Genomic DNA, 24556 nt, shown 5'->3' on the forward strand with positions numbered 1-24556 from the left:
ACTGCATGTTCACATGGATTGTTTTGCTTCGAAGTGTTCCCTGAGTGTTTTATGTTTCAAGTCTTGTACAAACCTAATTTCAGCTTTTTATAGAAATGAATGAAGCGCTATTGTCTTGAATTGCGTACTAAAATAATGAGAGCGAGTAACTGTCTAAATAAAAATAAGGAGGTTCTGAATGACGCTTGTGGCAAACAGCAGACAGCAACAATGAAACTTCTTTTCTCCTGTTTTCAGCTGTTAATGCACAAAAAAGGAACAGTTTGCATTAGTCGTAAGTAAAAAATCTTTGCTGTTCTTCTGTAGAGATTAAACGTGTCTGCGCCACAAGTCTTCTGAAGTTCAGCCTTTTTTCTATGTATTCCTCTCGAAAAGAAAAATAGAAATCAGAAACCTCGGAGGGATACCATTCTTTTAATCTTTTACACCCTCATATCAACATGAAATTCTTCATACTGTTCTCTCTACAATTCTGTAAGTGCTGACAAGGAGAATTTGTTTAGCAACTGAGAGCTTTTTTAGTTCGTGATCATTTCCTTTATTCTCGTGACCTTAATGTGTGATTCAGGAGTGATAATTTTTGAAGTACATGCTTATCACTTAGAAAAGAGTCAAAAGCGAGAAGCAAGTGAGAGCCATGTAGAGGCAAGAGCCATGTGACTGTTAACTTTGCACGGCTCTCTCTTCTTGATAAAAAAGAACAGAAAAGACCTTTACGTAGACTAAACTTAAAACGTCAAAAGGAAGTGACTTATGGCTTGAAGTTTGCTCTAAATAATAAAAATGCGACCGAATGGTCCTTTTTTGTGAAAACGAATTAAGTAGCTGACTAAGAAAGAGCACCTAATAACTATCTCCAATTAAAATCCTGTCATTGTGAACGCGAAAGATTGCCTTCTGTGACCTTTGCATCTTGAACATTTAGACAAGCCCTCTTAATAAATAAGGTCGCACACTACCAAATTATTTACGATGCCAAACTTTATTTCGTAATTCACTGCTAAGTTACTTCAGACATAATGACAAACAAAGGCTGGGAATATCGGTAAAATCTTTGATTTCACTGCCTAGACATGTCACTGACCTACAATGAAAGAAAGGAAAAGAATGAGGCTGAGGACAGACTACAATGTCCAAATTCTCTTTAAATTTCATTTGCCAATCCGATATTGATGCATTCTCAGAACAAATCATATTGCGCGTAAATCATGTTTCGAGTGGGTAGTACCGTATTTAATTTATCACTTGACAGGTCGGCTGGTGATTGTCTTCAAAACTGAAGTCTAGGGGTTCACCCTAAGCAAATTTTCCCTTCTTTTTTTTCTTCTTTGTTTTAACTTTAACGGGCACTATCTGCACTGTGGGGATACTACTGCTAATGCATTGGTTGAAGAAGTGTCTTAAAATCAAGAAGAATGTAAAATGCAAGTACAGAAAGGTTAACAAAAATGAAAGCTCTATTTTCCTCGTAAATGCAAGGGAGTTTCTTAAACGACTGATTAAGGAATCAGAACTCACATTTAGAACACGACTTCTCGCACCAGTACTTCATATTGGAAGGGTAAGTGTCGCAATAACCAGCCTCAACATATGGTTGGCAGGATGACGCCAACCTATCATCGCAGTCAGCTTCATTGACAAAAAAGAAGGTATTAAAAAAATCAATTATTATTTGAATAAACAAGGATTAGCCAATCTAATAAACTAGTCATCAGTAACTTCCTTGCGGTACTTTAAACAGGAGTTTCTTGACTTTTGTAATTAATTTTGTCATTAACCTCCCCAGGTATTGCGCAGACTATGTTTATATCTGCTGGAAACATAGTGGATAAAACTTTCATGGTCGCATCATATGAACTCATCGGGTTCACTATGCAAAATTAATATAATCTCTAACAAATTACAAAGCCGTACAAGAATGTTTACACAAAATACAACACTTTCTACAAAAGCGCAAGGGCGCGAGGTAAGATATTTTCGAGACAAGGAGTATGTTTGAGTTCTACCGCATTGTCACACGTAAATTTTGTACACAGCTGCACAAATGTTTTGTTAAGTGAAACTGAGCGAAGGATAGGATGAAGAAAAGCTTTCGTTTAAATATTTTTAACTTAATTTATCGCTCTCAGCTTTACAAACTTAGTGAGACATGCTTTCAGTTTTAGTTTTTTTATTTTTCTGAGATGTCAAGTCCTCAAGCTCTTCGAGAAGCTCTGTGTACAAAATTTTTTTGCAGTGTGAAATCGAAAGCAAAAAACCAGCACTATGTCTGTTGGTGTGGATATCACAAATGAACCTTTGGAAAAAAAGGGTCCTTGCAAAGTGCAGAAATTTCAAAATAGAGTTTGGGCTCTGATCTCTCGTGGAAAAAGTCCAATATATTTTGAAGTCCTCCTTCTGTTACGATTTGCAAATCATCCTTAAATTTTGAAGGTAACTGGCTCTTATTTATGTTGTTGTTATAATTTATTTGAGGATGTGAAACATTTTTTTCAGGAGCAATATCTTGGACATATAAGCCATGCTTAAAAGATAGGTACCATTAGATAGCATCATATATATACTACACTTCGTGGGTTTTATCATTACGTCCGGAATGTTATCGAATGACTGGTATTTGTTTTACTTTCGATCAATCGTTCGTCTCAAACGGAAAAAGAAATTCAGCTTAGTGACTGACATCTGGAGGGGTGATTTCTTTAGTAGGTAAGCCTGTATAAGATTTGATAACCCGTACTACATGAACCAATCACAATTCTATAAATGTGATATCCGAAGTTGAGAATTTAACAAATAGCTCTTTAGTTATCATAACTTACAAGGTGGAGCAGGGGTCTCGCCGCCACCTCCAGCATCAGTACCATCGTTTGAACCTGTAACGAACACAAGTCAGTGAAGCGTTTAAGAATCAAACTACAAAACTTGTATCTTGAAATACTATAGCTTGTTTTTAAAAGCACGATGATCATGACAGCGACCACTTTAGAAATTTCAGTTTTAAAATAAAAAGGTTTCTTAAAATGAATCATCGTAATCACAACCATCAACAGCGTTATCAACATCAAAAACATCGTTATAATCGTCAATATTACGAATTAACATTTGGCACTCTCAGTCATTGACAATTTTAAAATCCTCACTAAAGACCCATTTATTTTGGAAATACCTCCTTGTTTAATAGGTTTAGTCTCAGAGGTTCATGATAACCTTGATCACACCCATAGAAATTATATTTAATCCACTGTAATTGGATCTTGTAAAAGTTGTAGACATACATACTTGATGTTTTCTATCTGTACATGTCGATATGGAACTGGTTACACTTGAAAAGCATTGAAATTTATGTACTGCCATAAATCATAATATATTATGAATTTAAAGTTATTGCCATTAACATCATCACTATTACCATCGAATATCACATTTATTATTTTTGCTATCATTAGACAAAGTAACTCTGTTGATAGTTTTAAAAGGGCATTGAAAACGTACCTTTTTCGTGAGAGCTCTTTCTTTTAGTTGTAAAAAGCATCGAGACATTTATATGCAGAATGCGTTCTTAAAAACTCTTATTATTATTGTTATTATTACTATCATATAAAGTGTGATTATTACTTTTCGTGGATGCACTTCCATTCTGACCATAAGAGAAAAATAGTTTACGATGAATAGCTAATGTTGAAAATCCCTGGTCATTACTATTGGAAAATAGAACAATTCGTGTATGAAAGCGCTGGTCATCATAATTCTTACCGTACAGATATTGTATCCCAGCAATGTCGTCTGAATGAAGCTTCATATCTGGTACATAGCCTGTGTAGTAGGGATACATGATCGCACCCTGGACATTTGTGTGGTCAAGGCCAAGGGAATGTCCAAATTCGTGCGTGGCCACCCACAGAAGATTGACGCCATATTTAGTGTCGTGTGTGTAAGTTTCATCCTCGTCAAAATGGGCTCGACCATCTCGAGGGTAATAGGCATGCGCCAACACACCTCCAGCGCCTCTGAACGGATAGGGGCATATTCCCTCTCCATTTGTACCATTATGGCTGTACGTTCCAAAGCTATTTCAAGAAAAATTATCAACGATTTATAATTTCGTCATTCGTAGACTACAACTTCTTTGGAAAATTACTTTCCCATAAGCGACTTCGGTAGGTTTCGTCTGCAGTACGGTTTCATGTCTTCATTGCTTGGTAAAACGCATATCTTAAAGCCGAAAAATAGTCAATTTTTCTCTGGATTGGCTGAAATAGATTATAACATACACCATTTGCGTTCATGTATTTTGGTTGAGTAGTGAAGTTCTTCTTATCTTAGGTACATGGAGGTCATCCATCAGATAAATCACAGTCATATCTAACTAATCTATAATCAGCTAAACTCATGTCTAGATTACCTTATTTTGATGTCAGCTTCACTGGGACTTTCAACTGATCTGAATGATAACTTGGAAACGTCAGCCCAGTACTGCAGTGCCTTAGCAAATATCTCTTTTTGTTGTTCCTGAGCAAAGAGTTAGATTTCTATGAGTTGTTTTAAATTCAAAAGAATTACAGGATTTTTAAAAAAATATTCCAAAACGGAACAGGCTTGTTCGAAAAAGCTGCTGGCTGTATACGCCTTTGATAGGCATAAATTGATCGCAGGGAATTGTGGGGACATTCAAAAAGGTTAAGAGAGAAACGAAGTAGCACATTTACGAGAGGGTGTCGGGATAATTCACTCTTTTTTCAAAGTCATGAATTCAAATAATGTTTTGTTGTATTTTCTTCCAAAATATTCTGCATAAGCCATGTTTTTTTCTGATTTCTGTTTGTTCTTGCCTCTCTTTGTGTTCTTCGGGGTTTTTATGTTTGTGTATTATTTTCTGTTTGCTTTTATTTCTCCTTGGCTGATGCCGCTTTTTGCTTTTTTTTAAGGGTAAGTAATAACTCACTGTCATAAAACGCCTTCCAATGAATGTCGTAATGCCAGACCAACCAAAAGAATCACAAAAGCCAATCAGAAGAAAAGGAACATCACAAGGAGCGTATGAGGACCCATAGAAGGGTGAAAGTTTTCTCGATCAATCAAAATGCAAACTTAAGCAAATCTAATGCAATCTCGTATTACTTTCTACACTAAATTTCGCTCAAGATTCTCATTGCATGGCTTTGTTTAGTTATTTCTATGATCTGATGGTAAATGTAACCCCGCCCCAAGTAGATGTTATTTACCGCTGGTAGATCCAGGCCAGGTTGTACGTAATACGTTAACTCAGTCTTGTACCATTTGCTTCTGGTGACATATCTTCGCTTTCGAGATTCTCCAGTTGGATCAGGCATTCCACAGCGCGGTTTCTTCATGAGTCTAATTGTCGAATCATCGAGTTTACCACTGGCTGGAAGGCCAAAATACTCCTGAAAATTTCTTATGGCTGTGGGTACATCGTGGTTGCCGCTTCGCGTGTGTGATATGTACCCGTATTGGTTGAGGAATTCCTTATTTTTGAAGGAAAATTGAATATTTTAAGGAGCCATTTATATCGTTAGCGTTTCTCTGCAATTTTTTCGTTTTGCTTCGATTTGGGAAGAGTTATCTAAGTGCTGCCGCTGCATCAAGCGCCCTTCTTATCCTTATTTTGACGCGCTAATTGGACGATGTTGTGATAAACTAAAATTAAAAATTTAATTGGTACGAAAATGACTAAAAATCCAACAAAAATTGCAAATGACCAACTGAAAAATTGACCATTGACGGAATAGATAATGAGCACAAATCAAAATCTGATTTTTACTAAACTGATGTTTGATGTTTTATGCATCTTCTTTGAAGACATGAAGGCCTTGGGCAGAGGAATTGACAAAAAATCTAATATCAAAATTTGATTTCTCTTAGGGAACACTGAAAATTTGTTAATTTTCGGTACCCTGACTAGTTCGGTGATGACTGAAAGAAGGATATACCAGAAGAGGAACAAGAGTTAGGAAATTTTCCTTCGTACGTGATTAGGTCAAGCATGATCTCCTGCTTAAGTCTTAAAAACTCAGTTTGATTTCGAACTTACCAAGCCCTCAGTTAGGTCATCATCACCGACACAAACTTGAATAAAAAATGCTACTAGAAGCGCGACAGCCAACATCTTTGCAACTACGCCGCAGAAAATCTACTAAATCACTGAAAAGAGTGAGCATTCCAAAAGTGGCTTGCTATTTAAAAGGGCATACGGCAAAGAAGGAACCTTGAAAATGTCATAAAAATGGAGAGAGAAAAATTGACTATGACAACTACTTCTTATTGTATTTTATAGAGCCACACTTCAAAATACATTTCCTACTGTATGTTGCGGGTATCAAATGATTCTCTCCGACCAGCTTAACAAGTAAAAGTGCAAGTTAATGTTTACTTTAACATGAAAAAAAAAATCTGTATAAATTGCTCTTACAGCTACTCAAATAAGTCTTTTGTGCGAGATTCCACATTACTTCATTGTTTACGACATTCTCTATTGACTTTGCGTTGAGTCCCCTTTAACTCATTTTTGCCACTTGCTGCGCAAAATCCAAAATATAAAACGTATGATGACCAACCCAAAACACTAACTCTCGGTAACAATAATGTTCTTTAGCGGGGAAAACACCTCTTGGCAGTTTCATGGCATACATGTGTACCCCTTAAGATTTTCCTGTTTGGTTTCCCGACAGAATTTTCATGTGCTCATGATAAAGAGATTTATCTACAATTTGGGACGTGATCAAGTCAGTGTAATTAAGATTATGTTTGATAGTTCCATTGTTTGCATTTAACTTAACAAGTGACATTTGAAAATTGAAAACCGTTCGATACAATTTAAAAGTATTCCTGTTGGTCACGAACCTGCTTTTTAACATCGCATTTAACATTAAAAAAGGGGTCGATTTTTTCGGTAGGTCACACAATTAAATTTGGAAACTTAGATCATCATTTCGCAGAATTTACTAGTTTTACATCGCTGACGAACTCGCCTCGTTTCTGACACTTAGCGATTATTCTAGCCGATAGTTTTAGTCGTTTGTACATGTGGAACAGATTTTATAAATAAACTGAATGAGGTTTTCGTTTTCCTTACTACTTCAAATTACTCGTATAGTAGCAAGCGACAGCCAAGAAATTCGTTAAAATCTCGATGCAATGCCAACGTTTCAAAGAAAATGTTCTCAAAACTAAATAGCACAAAACTATCTTAATAATTTGTTAGTTTACTTTGCGTTATCAGTATAATTATTGTTATGACTATTATTATTGTTGTCATTTGTTTTCTAAAAGTCTACCAAGCCTCTTATTGATTGACTATTCGAATGTCTTCAATGAAATAAAACTGATAAATCATGATAAAAGTAAGTAATAGTAATAGGACTGCGTGGATTCGTATTCGGTCTGTAATCATACAGGTGATCATCAAAATCGGTCGACCACGAAGCAGGAGTCCGATTTGTTTATTACGACTATGATTACAGACAGAATTGGATGACACGAAGTCCTATTACCATTTAATCAATAATGCATGACAAAATTGGGTAAAAAAAATAGCCATGTTGTATACGGTTTCATAAAAAGCAACAGTTAACTCGGCGAAATGTGTGACAATAGCACGCGTACATGATGCATAATGTCCAATTACATAAGCATGACGAGTACAGAGTCCTCTTAGTGCTCAAACCGAGCTGGTGATAACCAATCACGTTCGGCAATTATGTTATAGTTTCATTTGTCGGTCGTACTATTGATGAAACCAAAACGTTTTCTTGTCTCCTACATCATTCTCGCGGCGCATTTTGATTGTCCAATGAGCAATAGAGCACGAGCACACATTGGTGATTAGGCATGTGATTGTAACGAATCTGAATTCTTTTTTTACAATCACAAACGGTACTTTGAATAACAACATGAAGATATCAAAATTCAATTAACAAATCTGACGTTTTGAGAATTTGCACTCCGCCAGACCTAATGACAAAGGAAGAGGGCATTGGAGTCTATTATAGACCGCAAAACCGCGAAAAATCGATCAAAACCGAAAACTGCATGCAAAACCATCAAAATCGATAATTTTTTACATCCCAGTTATCAAAACAGTGACAAGTGGAGCATACAGAGGTTTGACGGCTATTCGAGATTAGAAGAGGTGCATAATTGCCGCTCAGATCAAAGAGAAATCGGAACTCAAGTAGGAAAAGTCGAAAACCAAATCCAAAGACCAATTCGTGTTTTTTAAGAAAACCGAAAGCAAATGCTAAGAAAACGGAATCTGCAAACCGGAATGAACACCAAAACCGAAAAACTGATCTATGAAAAAAACCAAAACCGCGTAACCGAAAATGCCCTCTCATAAAGGGCTGACGCTCGAGACGTCAGCTCTAGACACTCTTTACGGGGGCCGATTTACATCCTCAGCTAAGTTGTAATAATACACCCCCTCCGCTCCCACGACGCAGCACCACCACAGTTTCTTTAAAAACTTGCCCTCTTTATTCAATTAACAGATATTAATATTGTGAAAATGTACACCAGAACAATTGCTGTAAACAACCTTGTTAGTTTATTTAGGACATTGCCCCTCGGACTACTGCTGTCGTGTAATGGAAGACGTGTACCTGGGTATACTCGCTTTTATCATCAGCTTGCTGTATGGATGTTGTGGTGGTGAAGAGAGTTCGAAAACTGATCGAACTATGGATCAATCAATAAATCAATGGATCAAATTAAATTTAAATCACATGAATTTGCCAAGCGACCGCTTAAATGGATTTAATAAAATTACAAAGAAAGGAAAAGGAAAGAATCTATTGTGGAATGAAAACCATGATAATCAACATTTTTTATTTTTGAAAAAAATTGGTACAGAACGAGGCTTAAAAGAGAGAAAAGAAATGTAAATGCTTTGTTGGTTGTGTTGATATTGGGTCCGGCTTTTAAATAGTAAAAAAAAAAAAATAACAATCGATAGGGGACGAATTAAGATATGCCTCTTTCGACTTATACATCTTTTCACAGACCAAGATCATATATTTCAATGAATGAGACTACATAATTTGATAATAGTTGTTTCCTTTTAGTTTTCACAAACGGGAGATCCACGACTATAGAATCTCAGGTGAATACCACAAATCAAATAATTCCTTTTATATACTAGACGTTTTTGATAAGCCGCCCATTTTACTCAGTTGTTCGCCTTATTTCTTTAGATCCATTATCCAATGCTGAATAAACATGTGCCAGTTTTGCCTGATTGCAAAAATGAACAATGCTTCAAAAAGGAACTGAAGTAAAAATACACCTCGTTTGATCCGCTGGTCGAATTAATCAATAAAAAGAATAGTGCTGTGATTTTTTTTTCTTTTTTTCATAACCAATGGGACTGCTTATTTATTTTGCAAAAAAGCTGAGTTACAGCACCTGAAAGCTGAAATCAGGAGGTTTCCTTTACGCAAAGTTATAACGTACTGCATTCTATCACTTTCCTCAAACAGAGTGAAAGTTACTGATGATCATGTGGTTTCATCTTGTATTATTTGTGACCTCAGTCATCATTCATGGCGCCTCTTGTGAGGAGGAATCAACTGATGGTGAATTTGCAATGGTAAAACTAGAAGGACTCCATAAACACAATGCAAAGACTTTACTAAACCCCACTGAAGCCGACTTTACCCGATTTGTGCTTTGCATTGTTTCATGAAAATCCAAGTGCTGTATTCTTAAGACATGAGGTTATGCCAAAAACGACTCACTATTAAAAGAAGCTTCATAATTGTTATTCCTCCGTTCTTTTCCTATCAACCAGTTTTCTAACTTAGGCGGGTATTTGCTGAATTGAAATTCAACTTCCCGTGACTGTTAATGTTTATTAAGTAAATTTCTTTTTCAATTGTTGAAGGGATTTTCTTGATATAGTTTTGTAAATGGATATAGCGTGCTGCCACTGGATAAAAGGCCAAAGATAAAAGCTCACCGCAGACAGAATAAACGGCGTATGCTTTGAGAAACCAACATCGCAAAAAAAAAAAAGTAGATAGGTCCTTCATACCTAAAAAACTTTCAAATTCCTTTTAGTTTCCCTTCCCTTTTATCCCTGAATGTAATGTGTCACTCAATTAGAAGAGTATTACGAAGTGTAATGTCACTTGTACATAGAAAATTCTGACTATGCCTTTGAAATCCTGAAGAGTAATATCGACGTTGTTTGTTGATGTGCTCCGACTTTCTGAAGTACCTATCAGACTATCACTACCTCTCACCAAGCAGATCAGGCAACCATGACGTAAAAACCGCGCTAAAGAACTTCCAGAAATTCTTTGGTCTGCCTTTGACTGGCGAATTAGATGAAGAAACTTTATACCAAATGAAGAAACCACGATGCGGGGTCCCAGATGTTGATGAAAATGGCGGGCGTTTGCGCATTAAACGATTCAGTACATGGGGAAAGTGGCGTAAAACAGATCTCAAGTACTACTTGTCTTTTGGCGAAGACATGTCAGAAGCGGATCAGGCTAGAGTTATGGCTCGGGCATTTCAAATGTGGAGCGCCGTGGCATCTAAGCTGAGGTTTACAAGAACTCTTTCAGTTTCGAATGCAGACTTCAGAATCAGGTTTACTGTCATCAATTTAACTTCGCATTAAATCGTCCGAGCAGTTTTTCATCCATCCATTTATATTCTTACTGTTATTCATTCAATCTCTCTTCCTCCCTTTCCTTCATTTTCCTTTCCTTCCTTTCTTTCACAATCCATTTTTTCACCGAGTCGATCGATCAATCGATCATTTATTCAGTCAGTCAGTCGGTCAGTTTAGTCAGACAGCTTGTTCATTTCTTCGCCTGTCTTTCGATTTTTTTTTTTTTTTGTCATTTTCTTCTCTTGAGCTTCGATTGGTTGTTTCCATGAGCAACTGTTTTCTTTATGGCGGTTTGTTTTTGCTTGTTTGGTCAGTTGCTGACCTTTAAACTTGGTTCCAATTATTTCCATGTTCCAATAAAGTTCCAAGTTCCAATAAATTTCCATGAGCAAATGTTTTCTTTATGGCGGTTTATTTTTGCTTGTTTGGTCAGTTGCTGACCTTCAAACATGGATTGTCGTTGCTATTCTGCCTGGTGATTTTAGTTTTCTGAAACAGGCTACAAAATACACAAAATGCTGTGCTGCATAAATGATGCAAATTAATTTCGCCAAATTTTACGCGTTGTTGTGACTGAAATTTCGATGACATTTGAAAAGAAAATTACACTCCGTTAAATTATCGGTGTTGGCATATCAAACAAAATTCCTTTTTTTACAAGCTACTGACTGGTAATTCATTTTCAGTTTTGGTAAAAGAAAGCACTCTGGTGTCCCAGGCGAAAGGCAGTGTTATTCCGACTTTGATGGTAAAGGCAAGGTTCTGGCTCATGCTTTTTATCCACAAGATGGTCGACTTCATTTTGACGATGATGAATACTTCACCGCGACTGGTTCATGGTGGAATGGATCACAGAGCCTACTTTATGTTGCTGTGCACGAGATTGGCCACGCCTTAGGACTTAGACACTCTGACGTGAAGGGCACAGTGATGTGGCCGACTGCAAGCCGAGGTACACCCAAGCTGCATCAGGACGACATTGATGGGATAAGGTCGCTCTATGGTATGTGGAAAACTCTTAAAAAGGAAGTTGATTGGGAAGTTTTCTCGCTTCTTTTAGCAAGACTGAACTCTGTAATCGATAACTTAGATACCTACTTCAGTGGATCTTAGGGCAAGTTTTAAAGCTTCGAAAGTAATCTTGCATTGCTTTGGTTTGACTTCACATCTCCCTGTGATTGGTCCAGAAACCGCGCCATCCTCTTAATCAATCACATGCAAAAGAAAAACGATTTGCCCATCAGCGCTTTTCCGCGCTTCAAGCACCTTGCTTGTTTTCCTTGCTTGTCGAAGTAATCCTAGATTGCTTTGGTTTTACTTCACTTCGCCCTTTGATTGGTCCAGAAACCTTGCGCCATCCTCTCAACCAAAAACGGTTTGTTCATCAGCGCTTTCCTGCGCTTTAAGCACCGCGCTTGTTTTTCTTTTCGAGTCCTCTTTGGTCAATGATGATGTAACCTTTGCTCTGACTGGTCGCTCAGATTACTTTTGTTTTGGTTTAAGACGCTCAGTTGAAAACAACTCTAATGTTGTCACGTCCAACTTCATAAAAGAAGTGAGAAAAGTCAATATATCAGGGAACTTGACGATCTGTGCTATGCAAAAAGCCTAATTCTATAAAGCTGTTTTCTTTTGCTACGAAATCTACAGTCAGTCGGATACAATGGGTCAAAGTCGTTTTGAAAGACTGTCTTCGTTTTTTGAAATCAATTTATTCTCTCCGCATTCTAAGTTTTACACCTTTAATCATGTTGTTAAACGAAGCTTTTTAAGACCCTTTACACCCCAGCATCAGTATTCATATTCTCCAACACTTCTATGTACGTTTCGTTTAGTACTAACAATAGGAGTTCGTTCAACAGTCTGAGCTTCTTAGGTTGGCGATCATTGACCATTAACTCCCAAGATCTCTCTAGCAAGTCTCCTTACTATCAGCCATTCTGTTCTTGTGATGTTAGTTTTCAGAATTTGGTATTGGATCAACTTATATAAAGGCAAATTGATATTTGTCTTTATTTTCGTCACTTGTCTGCTTGATATTGTATTGTTATTGTAAGGAGAAATTCTGTCCTGGTCACTCATGGGAGTTAAAGGTTAATGAATGATTTAGCAGTACGACTGTTAGGAGAAATAAGATGCTGGTCACTCTTTGGGTTAAAAGGGCGAACCACTTCGGTACACGAACTGACGTGTTTCAGTTGAGCCACAATGTATCATAGAACACTAAGCCTTGCCTGTTAACAACGATGCCAACGTCTACACTAAGGTAACACAATTCAATCAAACGTAAAGCCTACGGCCGAGTGGCTCCTAGGAACAATTGTTCCACTAAAAGCTCACTTTTGTGGTAAAGCAAAGTTATTGAATGCATCCCTGAGGGGAGGCCCAGTCTTCGGCAATCAAATAGGCTTTAGGAGATGACGTTTTTAGTTACCTATCCATGGCTATATATATTTACAAACACAAACGTAAAAAAAAAAAACTGAAATTATCAGGAAATATGGACAGACGACGCCCAATATCCAAATGCTGAACTGCTAAATGAATCGACCACATTTTAAAGCAACGTCCCGTTCATTTGCTGGCAGTACTCTCAACAGTAACAAAACAGATACCATGTTTCCGTGCCGTCTTTCAGTAACAGATCACGGATGACGTCAAAATGCGGTAGGAAAAAAAACAAAGTAACATGAAGCTGAATATATCACTGATGTTTCACAACATGTTAACCCTTTACCCCCTAACATCAGTATCAATATTCTCCATACTATTCATTAAACATTTACAGAGGTGTTGACAAAGAGAATTTTGTTTAATAATCAATAGCCGCTTTAGTTGGTGATCATTTCCTCTATTCTCATGACCTCACTGTTTGTTTCAAGGGCGATATTGTTGGGAGAAATTAGATGCTGGTCACTCTTAGGGGTTAAAGGGTTAACGTCTTTAGTGATCTATGACTGAACAGAAACACGGCAACCTGGAATCTATTTCACTTGTATAGTATAGAAGCGAAATGTGTCGATGGTGACGTCATCTATGCGTCCGTACTCTAATATCATAAGTAAAAAGCAATCGAAATGTAGCTTATTATATAAATCCTATTGACTAATGATCGTATCAATGACTTTGGATACTCGATAACTAAATTAAAATTACAGCAAACAAATTAAGCAACGAACAAAATGAAAATGAAAAGTCATAGTCGCTAATTAAGATAACGTTTCCAGGTAGTACCATGCAAAAAGATGTTCCCACCATCTAGACTGTTGGTCACCGCGACTAACAAAGCGACAAACACCGCGACAAAGAAGCATTCCTTCCGCGACCCAATAAAAACTTACCTCCCTCCTTCGCCCCATGCTATTTTTGCGTCCGTTTACTATCAATACGCCTTGTAAAGGCCACAGTGGCCGACATTTAGTTGCCATATCTACTCCCCACTATCAAAAGCCGCATCATAGGCGCTTCTAACATGCGCATGAAATTTACCTCAGGAGTTCTTGTTTTCTCGATTAAAAAGAAGTAACCTTCTTTTAGTTCACCGGTAAAAGCAAGCAGCGATAGTGTAGATTCCTTGGTCCTGTGAGATTTTTTCAATGTTTTGCTTTTCCCTTATCTTAAAACTTAAACATATCTTTTTTGAGTTTTTTAAACACGAAAAAAACTTATATCCGGCCGCAAACAACAATTTTCGGTGGTTAACAACGATAGTTGTTTCAAGGTATTACTATTTCAATTGTATACCGGAAATCTTACTGTCTCTTTTTCTGTTTTTCTCACTTTTTGCAATAGGTCTTATGACCCAGTTCCCAAGCAAACACTTGGCACTCGCGGCTGCAGTAGACCTCGTCACAATTTCCACATCTTTTCAACTTGTCCCCTTCTCCACCAACACAGTTACCACAGCGACGGATAGGTTCTATGCCACATGAACTGCGGTACTTGACCATAATCTGGAACATATGAACAAACATTAGCGTTGCCATTTCACCGATCAAGGAGAGGAAGAAATAACGGAAAAACCACAAGAATCACAATGTGTTCCCTTTTTTTATTAACCCTTGGGCTCCTTCGAGTAACCAGCATCTAATTTCTCCCGACAATGTCACCCCTGAATCATACACTAAGGTCGCGTGATCAATGGAAAAGAAGCTCTTTATTGTTAAACAAATTCTCCTTATCAGTGCCTAGGGGAATATATGGAGAACAGAATGGAGAATATGCATACTGATATTACGGAGTAAAGGGTTAACAATTTCTTACAACTACCCTAACTGTGTCTCCACCCCTCATTATCAAGGAGGAACTAGTCTTTGCGCGGCTTCAACACGTGATTTGACCTCTTTCATCACAGCACTACCCTGTGAAACACGCGCCATCTTTAGCTTAATTGGGCGAGCAGGAGGAGCGCTAGGGAGAGGGGTGTATTTTGTTCCTCTTCTTCCCTCGCGCACACCTCGCACTGGCGTCGCACTAACAACTACCTCCGCTGGCCGGAAAAACGCTAAAATTTACCCCTGTCTTCTGGCTACCACTGCACAATCCCCGCTCAACTGCCAAGACATTGATATCTTTCGTAAAGATAATAATGCATGTTTTTCATTCTCACCTCCCAGTAATATGACTGGAAATTACTTTCACCGGGCGTCTGGTTTCTCAGACAGTGAGAAATATCATTCAGTGCTCTGAAGAGATAGCCTAACTCCATCCATGCTCTAGAGCGACGGAACATAGTTTTTAGAAGTATTTTTTCGGACTCATCGTTGTCTGAAAATAAAAGTTTAGAGAAACTTAAATATCAGTTGAATTAATGCTTCTAGTCGACGATAATTTACTGTCGTAATTATTCACCGACCTGGGACACACGAGCTTGTGTTAAATTTGTCAATATTCAGTAGTTAAAGACTTCACAGGCTGATGTCTATTATTAAATGGAGCAGATCTTCTACACTTTCACCTTGTAAAGGACTATAGTAAAGAGCAAGCAGAAATATGAACGGAAACTGAGAAAAAACGGAAAAAAGGACAAGAAAGAAACGCAAAATGTCAAGAAAACAAACGAACGAGCCAACATTAGTTATTTGCTATGCACCTTCAAGGCACCTTGCCATTGCTTCGTTACAGTCCTTCAAGGCACTCTCCCAGTCAGAGTTATTCAAGTGGCATTGCGCACGGTTACTGTACAACACGGCTGGTAAAACCCACCTGGAAGGAAAAAAAAAAGATAAAAAACGACTGAAGATTTCGCATGCCACTCTCTAGCTCGTCAGTTTTCGGCCAGGTATGAAAGTCGATGACAGATTAAGAATCAATTAGTAAAATAGCTTCAACTCAGGAGCACCAGTTTATCCCATGGTCCCAAAAGGGACTTTCTCAATTACTTACACATGTTATTCGTTCACTTAAGCAGAGGTGATCATTGGCATTAATTGGGTCTCTTGACGCAAATTATGACTTTTGCTTTAGTTCTCTCGTCCTGACGATGAGATTACACTATCTGACAGCCTGACGAACTCTTTCTTCATGCTTCCCCCTCCCCAACACACCCCGTATAAAATCGGGATTCTCCTAAAAGTTTGCCATACAATTCTTATGATGTTCGTTAGGAGAATTTGGTATTGGATCAACTAATAATCCCCTAATTGATACTGCTATTCATTCTTATCACTAGTCTGCTCGACATAGAATTATTAATGTAAGGAGAAATTCTGTCTTGGTAACGCATTGAAGTTTAAGGGTTGAACTTAAAGTAAAAACTACATTTCATTAAGTTCGCCAGGAGCTGCTTTCATGCAAACTACTTGAGTTGAGAGGCGGACTATCCTGAGTTTAAAAACTGCGTTTAGGAACACAACGTAAAGACCATTGCCGTCGAGGGCAGACCTTAACATGAATCTCACGACTCCATAAACGAAAACTATTAGTTTCTCCACGCGTTGGAAAACAAATAATTTTTTCTTTACCAACGTGATCCATCTTTTCTAGCATTGTTCACTTCTAAGCAGTAAGGAACACAGTTCAATGCTTCAGTGTAAAGTTTCACTGCTTCGTCAAACAAGCCCTGTTTAAACTTTTTGTTGCCTTGATCCTTTAGACTTTGCGCCTGATCTTCGTCCAGACGTGAGAAGAATTCAATACGCTGTTTGCTACCAAATGCTACCTCCTCTTCTTTCCATTCTCTATAAAGAGATTTCCAAGTGGGAAAATGTTAATTCCAAACAAATTTACCTCTCTATCACGAGGTTGTATCTTAGAACCGAGTAACACACATCTCCCTGTTGTGATCGCCCATTTCTGTATCACTAAGCGACGGCGAGTAATAGCATTCCCCCAACAAGGAAAGCCAGTCCATCGCAGGTAACCGCCCAAGATTTTGTCAGGTTTCCCAGAGGGGTTTTTAATACCCATTGATACTCCTTAGAGGTGAAGGGCACTGCAAGAGTGAAGTGTTTGGCTAAAGAATAAGAGATATGTCCAAAAATGCGAGCAGTAACGAAAAGGCCTGTTATGATGAGTTCATTGTTCCCTGAAAGCAATCTGATCACCTATAGGGTTTACTAAGTGCAACACCTGTGAGCAGAGGAAGACTGCTGTAATCTAAATCTTGACTTACTTTTCACAGGTACGCTGCAGGATTTTTTCTATCTTTTCAGCAATTTGGCGAGAAGAATGCTTTAAGAATAAAAAAAAACCATAATCAATGGATAAACTGACGCTCACATGTGTAGTCTAATTAAGACAGCATAGGTAAATGTTACATTTTACCAATGTCCATTTATATGCAAGACTCATACAAAGTCTTCATATTTGGCTGCTGATAATCGATCATCTTTGACAACTCGTCTGAGATTTGATAAATAATGCAAATTCCAGTGCTGATACCTGATGGTAAGTGATGACTATGGCCATACTTTTTGGAGTTACACCACACTTTATTAAGTTCTTAGCCAGGTCTTCAGACTCTGCCAGGTTTGCGATGGTACGTAGGGCTGGGCCTTCAATCTGCAGCACATGAGAGATTATGGAAATACTATGCAAACCCCGTTTGATTCACTCATGTTTGAATTGTTTTGGACTCAAAATGAAGAACAGTGAAAGCTCCCTCACAACCCTTTAAAATGGAATTCTCCTTTTCGAGCTGCCATGCATTACCTCAAAGATAAGGACATAATTTGGTATTAAATCAAGATAACACTTTTTTATCTGATATATTCGCTAAATGTAATTCTCATCACTTCACTAGAAGGTATTGGTATGGTTGGAAAAAGTTATAAATCGATCAAATCTCAAAGTTAAAGCCAGAGATAAGAGAATGCACTCTGAAACAACTGGTGCTGGCTGATGAGAGAACACAAAGTTACAAAAAAATAGAATCTGAATGGAGGTTCTTGAAAGAAAAGAAAATGCCAGAGCATGTGGTATAAAAGTGTATGTCCAGAAAGCATTGACTATTCAATTTGAACAGGAGTAAAGAAACCTAGAAAAAAAAGAATGGTACATGTACTTACCTCCTTGTGGAAAGAGAACATGTATCTTGCAAGTGCATGGAGAATTTCCTGCAGTGGTGTTACAAAATGTATTAACACAATTGAAACAACATCTACAAAAATTCTGTAGAGTACAGATTGAGAAAATGGAGCACAGTTTCTACAGTTACTGAAAAGTACATTCTCCACTGAAAGAAAAAGATTAGCTGAGCATTACATCTACCACAATAAGATTTGATCTTCATCACCCTGTTTATAAAAAGGTAAGACCTTTTAATTGGTTTCTCATACTTTTGGTTTGTATTTGAGGACGAAGAATGAACATTGCTAGTCAGTAATTCACAATGGTTTCACAAAGTCGAACATAAAAAGAACTGAACATTTCACTACAAGCAGTTGCAACATGTAGGTTCAGCTTTGCATTTACCTCACTCTCCAGTAATCTGTTTCTACAGCGACCACTGTGTGTGGACAGCTGCAGTATTGTCTCCAAATATGAATTTAGTGGTCCATTGTCAGGCAAAAGGACTACAGAAATTTAGAGGGAAGAAAACACATTTTATCACTTGAGGAATCCTTCTTTATCATGATGATGATGTACACATTAAAACAATCTCAAGACCAAGGATTACATAATTCACAGTCATATTTCTTTAAAGAAAAACTAATAACAATCATATAGGAGGGTCTTTAAATTGCTGGGTAGAGACAGCAACTGGCAATGGATTGGACTCATACATAACAACACAACAATTTATTATTCTCATTAAGACTTAATTATATGATCTGAGAATCATATTTAATGCAAACAAAATCTCTGACGATCCTTTTAAGTACTAATATTATAAGCCTACCTCCCCATAATTGCCATTTCCAAATTTAGGGAATTATACATCTGAAAGTGCTAGTGCTCCTTCTGCAAGTAATGCCACTAGCCTTGCAGGTTCTTCCCCCCCCCCCCCTCCCCCAGTACCATCATCAAATTCCCCAGACAATTTGTTGAAACAGGACAAGATTTCCCACCTTCTGAAAGAGTTTATTCTGGCTATGTCAATTAGGGGTTTTACCCTGCATTTATAAACTGATGACCCATTCACGTGCAATATCAAATTGTGATCTACTTCAAAAGGAGTGGAGGATGAAAGTTTACATGTTTCCCTGTCTCTAATATAATTAGAATGTATGGCTACCATTTGAATGCAAATTTTATCTCTGAATGCCAATGATTAAAAATTTATGACTATTCTCATTCACGTTTAGAAAGAAAAACAATATTTATTTGACATACTTCCATCTTCCAGGTATCTAATGATACCATTCACATCCATCAACTGCCAACATAACTCCTCACTCAGGCCCAACATGCCAACAACCTTCATGCTCATTGCACTCATGTTGCAGTCATTTGCAGTTATTGCAGGAGTTTTAAACCGTTTTAATAAGGCCTAAAAGACAAAAATATCCACAAATTTCACCTGTGCCTGAAGTTGGCAAACCACTCCATTTAGACAACATGTGTAGCATCTACCTAAGGCAGAGTGTTCATTGGACACCGCAGGTCAGAGTGCCAACTCTTTGGATAATATAAAAATTTATCTGCCTGGCCCTCTACATTTTTTCATTCAGATGTGGGGTACAACTGTACATTCTAAGGGTACTTTCTTATTCTTTAACTGTGTCTTATGCCACTGAGATGTCTACCGTGTCTTCTGCTGCTGAGGTGTCTACCATGTCTCCTGCTACTGAGATGTGTACAGTGTCTTCTGCTACTGAGATTTCTATTGGCTCTCTTCTGCTACTGAGATGTCTGTTGACTGTCTTCTACTTCTGAGGTGTTTATTGTGTCTCCTGCTTCTGAGATATTTCCTGTGTCTTCTGTTACTGAAGTCTCTACTATGTCTACTGTTACTAAATCTACTGAGATATTTACTGTGTCTTCTGCTACTGAAGTCTCTACTGTGTCTGCTGTTTCTACTGCTACTGAAGATGTCTAATGTATCTTCTGCTACTGAGATGATTTAGCCATCAACTTCAAAAAGTTCTTTAACCTTTTTAACTTTCTGACCACCCATACTTCTGCATGCAGCTTGAACACTTCCATTTATGTACACCTAAATGTACATTATGTACCAGTACAGCTATAGCAGAAATTTAACACATGAATTCTACAGTACACACATAATACTCAAGGCACCAAAAACAATTTAAAGTTCTAGTCTCCTAGTAGGTATTTCACTTAATGCAACTTACCTTTAATATTGTTTTATCTTTATAAACAAGTTTTCTGTATTTATCACTCTGTTCTGCAACCTTGAAAGAAAATTAATAAATCCAAAATAAATTTTGGTATACACATAATTTACAGTTTGCAACATTCACCAGCTCACTTGCTTTTAGCATCATGAAGTAAATTAACACCACTTTGCTCAAAATTTGCATCAACCTTTAGATCCTTTGAAGATATGTATAAAAAGCCAGATGCTATTGGTGCCAGAGCGCTCAAGAACCTCTATGAGTATTATTTGGATACCTGTGTTCAGTGAAAACAAAAAATGTTTGCCAACCTTTGGCAAAATTTGAGTTTTGAGACTACACACAGTTGTGCAACACTTCATTGCCATCATACAGGTGTAGGTTATCTGATATATTTTTCCAAATTTGAGGGTTTCCAGCTCTACCAGCACAGAACATAATTTCAAAGATTTTAAAAATTCATAGTAATTACAAAGTTATCCACTTTAATACTGTACTCCTACCTGTAGAATTACTATAGAAGCTGACATCTGCATTTTCCAGCTCCAGGATCGTAAAACATTCAATTCTCTATCAGCAATGGAAGGAACGGTGAAATCTTTGAAGTTTTCTTCAGACTGATCATATCGATCACGTAAAACACGTTTTTCATATGGCTGTACTCCTCGCCTATAGGCTTTGACAACCATTTTTTGACAATTATCTTTTGAAATCAAGTTTCCAAGCTTTGGGAGTGCATTTAATGAGATGATTTTGTCACAAGTTTCACGGTGTAAACAACTCAAAGTTTTTAACGCACATACTGCTGGATAACATGCTAAAAGATCAAGGTCAGCATCACAGAAGTCCAACACAGCTTCTACAGTATTCAATTCTGTAATTTGTGATCGGTTTGTTTGAGTATATTGAGGAAGAGTCAAAATGTGTTTCAAGACTACCAGGCTATTAAAATATCCTGCATTCCAAGGTTCACTGTTCTCTGTGCACTCATTAGGAACACGTATCCACAGAAGTCTAACCACAAAGCTGAGAAGATTTGAGCTAATAAGGACACTAAGAACCAGTTTTTTCTCAGGACTTCCAGTTTTCTAAAAAAAGGAGGGAAAGACAAAAAAGTAAGACATCAATAACAGGGGTTTCAATAAAAGCTAGTTATCAGCATTCTACTGCAGTCTGTTTAGCCTGTGAGCAGTGTCATGGATACCCATAAAATCTAACCGATTGCTCTTCTTTTCCTATTAGCTGTTCATTAATGATCATTTGATAAGTATATTACAAACCGTGAGCTTCAAAATTTTCTGAAAGAGTTGCAAAATAGATAAGAGGCTGGGAAGGTATTCAAAGTGCAATTCTGCCTACAGTATCTAAGGAAAAACTTTTTGTTCAAAAAAAAAAATTTTGTGGTCAATAAAAATTATTATGATTGGTACTCCTTTCAAAGCCAAGAATGCTAAAAATTAAATGCCCCCAGATTCCCCTTGGATAATGAATGATGAATGAATAAGGGCGATGCGATAACCTATCAGTTTCCTAACGTACAGCCCTCAAAAATAAATTTTAATATATATACAAGAGACATGATATCTAAAGTAGAATAAACTATAAACATGCAATAAAATTCTAAAATCTAAATTGACTAAAAACTTAAAAACACGTAATTGTAACATAATTATAAATTGATAAAAGAGAAATATGTACAAAATACTCAACAGGGGTTGTGGTTGGCATTATGAAGAACATTAACAATGAATACAATAGCAGCAAATTGAACACAGTAGATCCTCTAAATGCTCAGAAGAGGATAGATGTGAGAGAAATAGATTTCGTAATTTAGATTTGAGAGAGGAGGGAAGAAATTTGAATGTCAACAGAGAGGAAGAAGTAGAGAACTCTTTTAGGTCAGAACTGAGTTCATTGATGAGTTTAGTAGTACTATAGGCAAGTGTGCATTTCCCAGAGTTACCATGTGGGTATAGCACCTTTTAAGTCATAGAGAGAGGCTCTTATATAACAGCCCAAAGGTCCATGCAAATCAGACAGAAACTGAAATCTGTTCCTGAGGCAATTAGGAGCATTCATATTAAGGAGAATGCTGAAAAGAAGAAAAAGTTTCCTTATTTAATGAGATCAAAAAGGGGGATCCACTTCAGTTTCAGAAATAAAGAAAGAGAAGCTGAAGAGAAGTCAGCATCAAGGACTATACACCCAGCATGCTTCTAAAGACACAGGAGTCATAAGAAGAGATGGTGGAGGCAGTTTTCCCACACAGCAGAACAATAAATAAAGTAGTTGTTAACACAAGAGTTATAGAATCTTAAAGCAGAACCAAAATTGAGATAAGATTTGATACCACAGAGAAGAGAAAGCCTACTGCTAACCATGCAGCAGATTGTATTGATATGGTGCTCCCAAGACATGCTAACATCTATCATTACACCAAGCAACTTGGCATGGTCCCCTTGCTCAATATATCTACCACCTATCTGGACATTGAGCACTGAGCTGGTTAGAGTACTGCATTTCTACAGAGTCGTAAGGAGCACAGATTTAGTTTTGGAAGTGTTGAATGACGATTATTTTCAGCCCAGGTAGATACAGTTCTAGCAACTTCATTCAACTGAGTGTTAACGGAAGTAATAGAAGGCCCTCAAGGAAAAGATATTGGCAAAGTGCTCATTATAAAGGTAGGCAATATCATAATAATCATGATAGTTCTTGTCATCAATGGTTGAATGATTTGGTAATTTGGAACATTTGGAGGGTGAAAGACTACAATAATGCACCAAAGGTTTTTACGATTTTCAAGGTTGTTGAGTCTCAGTAAAAAGAGCGCTTGGTATTACGAATAAGATGGACCTCTCTATTGCGGGCAGAACAGTAGTCACGCCAATTTAGAGCATTATTTGTCAAGGTTTCTTTTTGATGCAAATGGTTCCACATAGCAATTGCGGCTCAAATTTCATTGTTGAACTATTCAGGTATGAACTCCCTTTTGACATGCAAGGAGCAATATCGTCATTTAACCTTGAGCTCAATTAATTACAAATGTACCTTATTATAATACTGAAGCCTTGTCAGATATTAGGATATCTCAATTAATGGAAAATGCCCATTACATCCTCCAAGGTTCAAACAGACAACCAGACTGATTCTGTGTTGTTTTGTCTTCTTTCAATAATTATTCAAGCTCTTTGATGTGAGGGCTATTCTACACAAAAGTCACCTTTGGTGAACTCTTTTAAAATTCTTCTTCCAGTTAGGTAATCATACCAATGAATGGGTACATTATACATAGTAACAATATCACAGCCACTGTAAAACTGAAACCAATTTCTTGTAATTCGTCATGCAAATACATGTATATTTAAACAATTTGGAGTACGTAACTTTCGAAATGAAGAGACCACACATGCTTACATCAATGGTTCACCATTTCAGTTTCCACATTCTGTATTTGTCTTGGTTGCATCTCAAAAGGAACGCAAAACATTTTCTCTTTACTGTTCGAATATCTTCAATTGAAAGCTTATGAATGTATCGTTGGCTAAATCTAGATTACTGGTGGATGATCGGCACAAAAAAGAGTTTTGCGTTTTCTTACGTTCATAAAAACACGCCCTCTCTAAAGGAAGAAAATCGACATAAATCTTTAAAAACCACTGCATAGTAAGGCTAACAGATCAAACGTTCCTTAGTTAGTTTACATTCGTGTTGTTCATGAGGGTCGCACCTTCCATCGGATTACATTTAAATTTCGTACAATCATAGATTTCCAGGAACTCTGAAATCCATCGCCAAGTATCGCAAAGAAAGTAAATTATATAAATCACTTCTTAGTGAGATAAAATCTGGAAATATTTTCCTCTTAAAACTTACCAAGCTTGGTGGATTTTCAACAAGCTTTACCATTTCATATACGGCCTTCAGCTGTGCTTCGCGAAGATTCCAATTTCGACGGACGGTCAATTCCACCGCTTCGGTAGGGCTTTCTCCTCCCCCTAAAAACTTGAACAAGTCAAGAATCTTCCTTTTCTTCTTCTTATCCAGTGATTCTCCAGTTTTGAAGTATTCTATAACGCTTATATCGACCGATTCTTCGCCCATCTTAGGACATCTATCTATTCATCAGTTTAAACTTAATCGTTCCTTTACCAATGTCGAGTCATAGAGGCAGCCTGGG

At 37.3% G+C, this 24556-nt stretch overlaps 3 protein-coding genes across 3 annotated transcripts; 1 reads left to right on the top strand and 2 right to left on the bottom strand.

The window, feature by feature from the left end:
* Positions 1-963: 963 nt before the first annotated feature.
* On the bottom strand, positions 964-6229 carry LOC113674902 (hatching enzyme). The gene is made up of 7 exons (XM_027191399.2): positions 6053-6229; positions 5223-5486; positions 4403-4509; positions 3754-4067; positions 2820-2873; positions 1519-1629; positions 964-1084 (listed from the first exon to the last, which is right to left on the bottom strand). The coding sequence occupies exons 1-7, from the start codon at positions 6125-6127 to the stop codon at positions 1077-1079; spliced, it is 933 nt and encodes a 310-aa protein (XP_027047200.2). The 5' UTR covers positions 6128-6229; the 3' UTR covers positions 964-1076.
* A 3143-nt stretch (positions 6230-9372) lies between these two features.
* Positions 9373-11772, top strand: LOC113674905 (matrilysin). The gene is made up of 3 exons (XM_089214015.1): positions 9373-9604; positions 10232-10611; positions 11323-11772. Exons 1-3 carry the CDS (start codon positions 9509-9511, stop codon positions 11747-11749), a joined length of 903 nt encoding a protein of 300 aa, XP_089070141.1. The 5' UTR covers positions 9373-9508; the 3' UTR covers positions 11750-11772.
* A 556-nt stretch (positions 11773-12328) lies between these two features.
* Positions 12329-24542, bottom strand: LOC113674907 (uncharacterized). Its single transcript, XM_027191403.2, has 12 exons — positions 24253-24542; positions 20880-21464; positions 20374-20433; positions 19412-19568; positions 18551-18651; positions 18145-18192; positions 17519-17638; positions 17250-17308; positions 16600-16815; positions 15729-15841; positions 15246-15403; positions 12329-14589 (listed from the first exon to the last, which is right to left on the bottom strand). The coding sequence occupies exons 1-12, from the start codon at positions 24478-24480 to the stop codon at positions 14413-14415; spliced, it is 2022 nt and encodes a 673-aa protein (XP_027047204.2). The 5' UTR covers positions 24481-24542; the 3' UTR covers positions 12329-14412.
* Positions 24543-24556: the final 14 nt, after the last annotated feature.

Source organism: Pocillopora damicornis, chromosome 8 (genome assembly GCF_964200805.1).
Source record: "Pocillopora damicornis chromosome 8, jaPocDami1.2, whole genome shotgun sequence".
Taxonomy (NCBI): domain Eukaryota; kingdom Metazoa; phylum Cnidaria; class Anthozoa; order Scleractinia; family Pocilloporidae; genus Pocillopora; species Pocillopora damicornis.

What these genes read in the sequence shown, in the direction of transcription:
- LOC113674905 (XM_089214015.1), top strand. Translation starts at nt 9,509, where the DNA reads ATGATCATGTGGTTTCATCTTGTATTATTTGTGACCTCAGTCATCATT. An exon ending in CTGATGGTGAATTTGCAATG is followed by an intron (nt 9,605 to 10,231) that starts GTAAAACTAGAA and finishes GACTTTCTGAAG; the next exon opens with TACCTATCAGACTATCACTA. An exon ending in AATGCAGACTTCAGAATCAG is followed by an intron (nt 10,612 to 11,322) that starts GTTTACTGTCAT and finishes ATTCATTTTCAG; the next exon opens with TTTTGGTAAAAGAAAGCACT.
- LOC113674902 (XM_027191399.2), bottom strand. Translation starts at nt 6,127, where the DNA reads ATGTTGGCTGTCGCGCTTCTAGTAGCATTTTTTATTCAAGTTTGTGTC. An exon ending in CTGGCCTGGATCTACCAGCG is followed by an intron (nt 4,510 to 5,222) that starts GTAAATAACATC and finishes CTCTTTGCTCAG; the next exon opens with GAACAACAAAAAGAGATATT. An exon ending in GAAGCTGACATCAAAATAAG is followed by an intron (nt 4,068 to 4,402) that starts GTAATCTAGACA and finishes TTCTTGAAATAG; the next exon opens with CTTTGGAACGTACAGCCATA.
- LOC113674907 (XM_027191403.2), bottom strand. Translation starts at nt 24,480, where the DNA reads ATGGGCGAAGAATCGGTCGATATAAGCGTTATAGAATACTTCAAAACT. An exon ending in CTTCTATAGTAATTCTACAG is followed by an intron (nt 20,434 to 20,879) that starts GTAGGAGTACAG and finishes TTTTCTTTCAAG; the next exon opens with GTTGCAGAACAGAGTGATAA. An exon ending in TAGTCATCACTTACCATCAG is followed by an intron (nt 17,309 to 17,518) that starts GTATCAGCACTG and finishes TTATTCTTAAAG; the next exon opens with CATTCTTCTCGCCAAATTGC.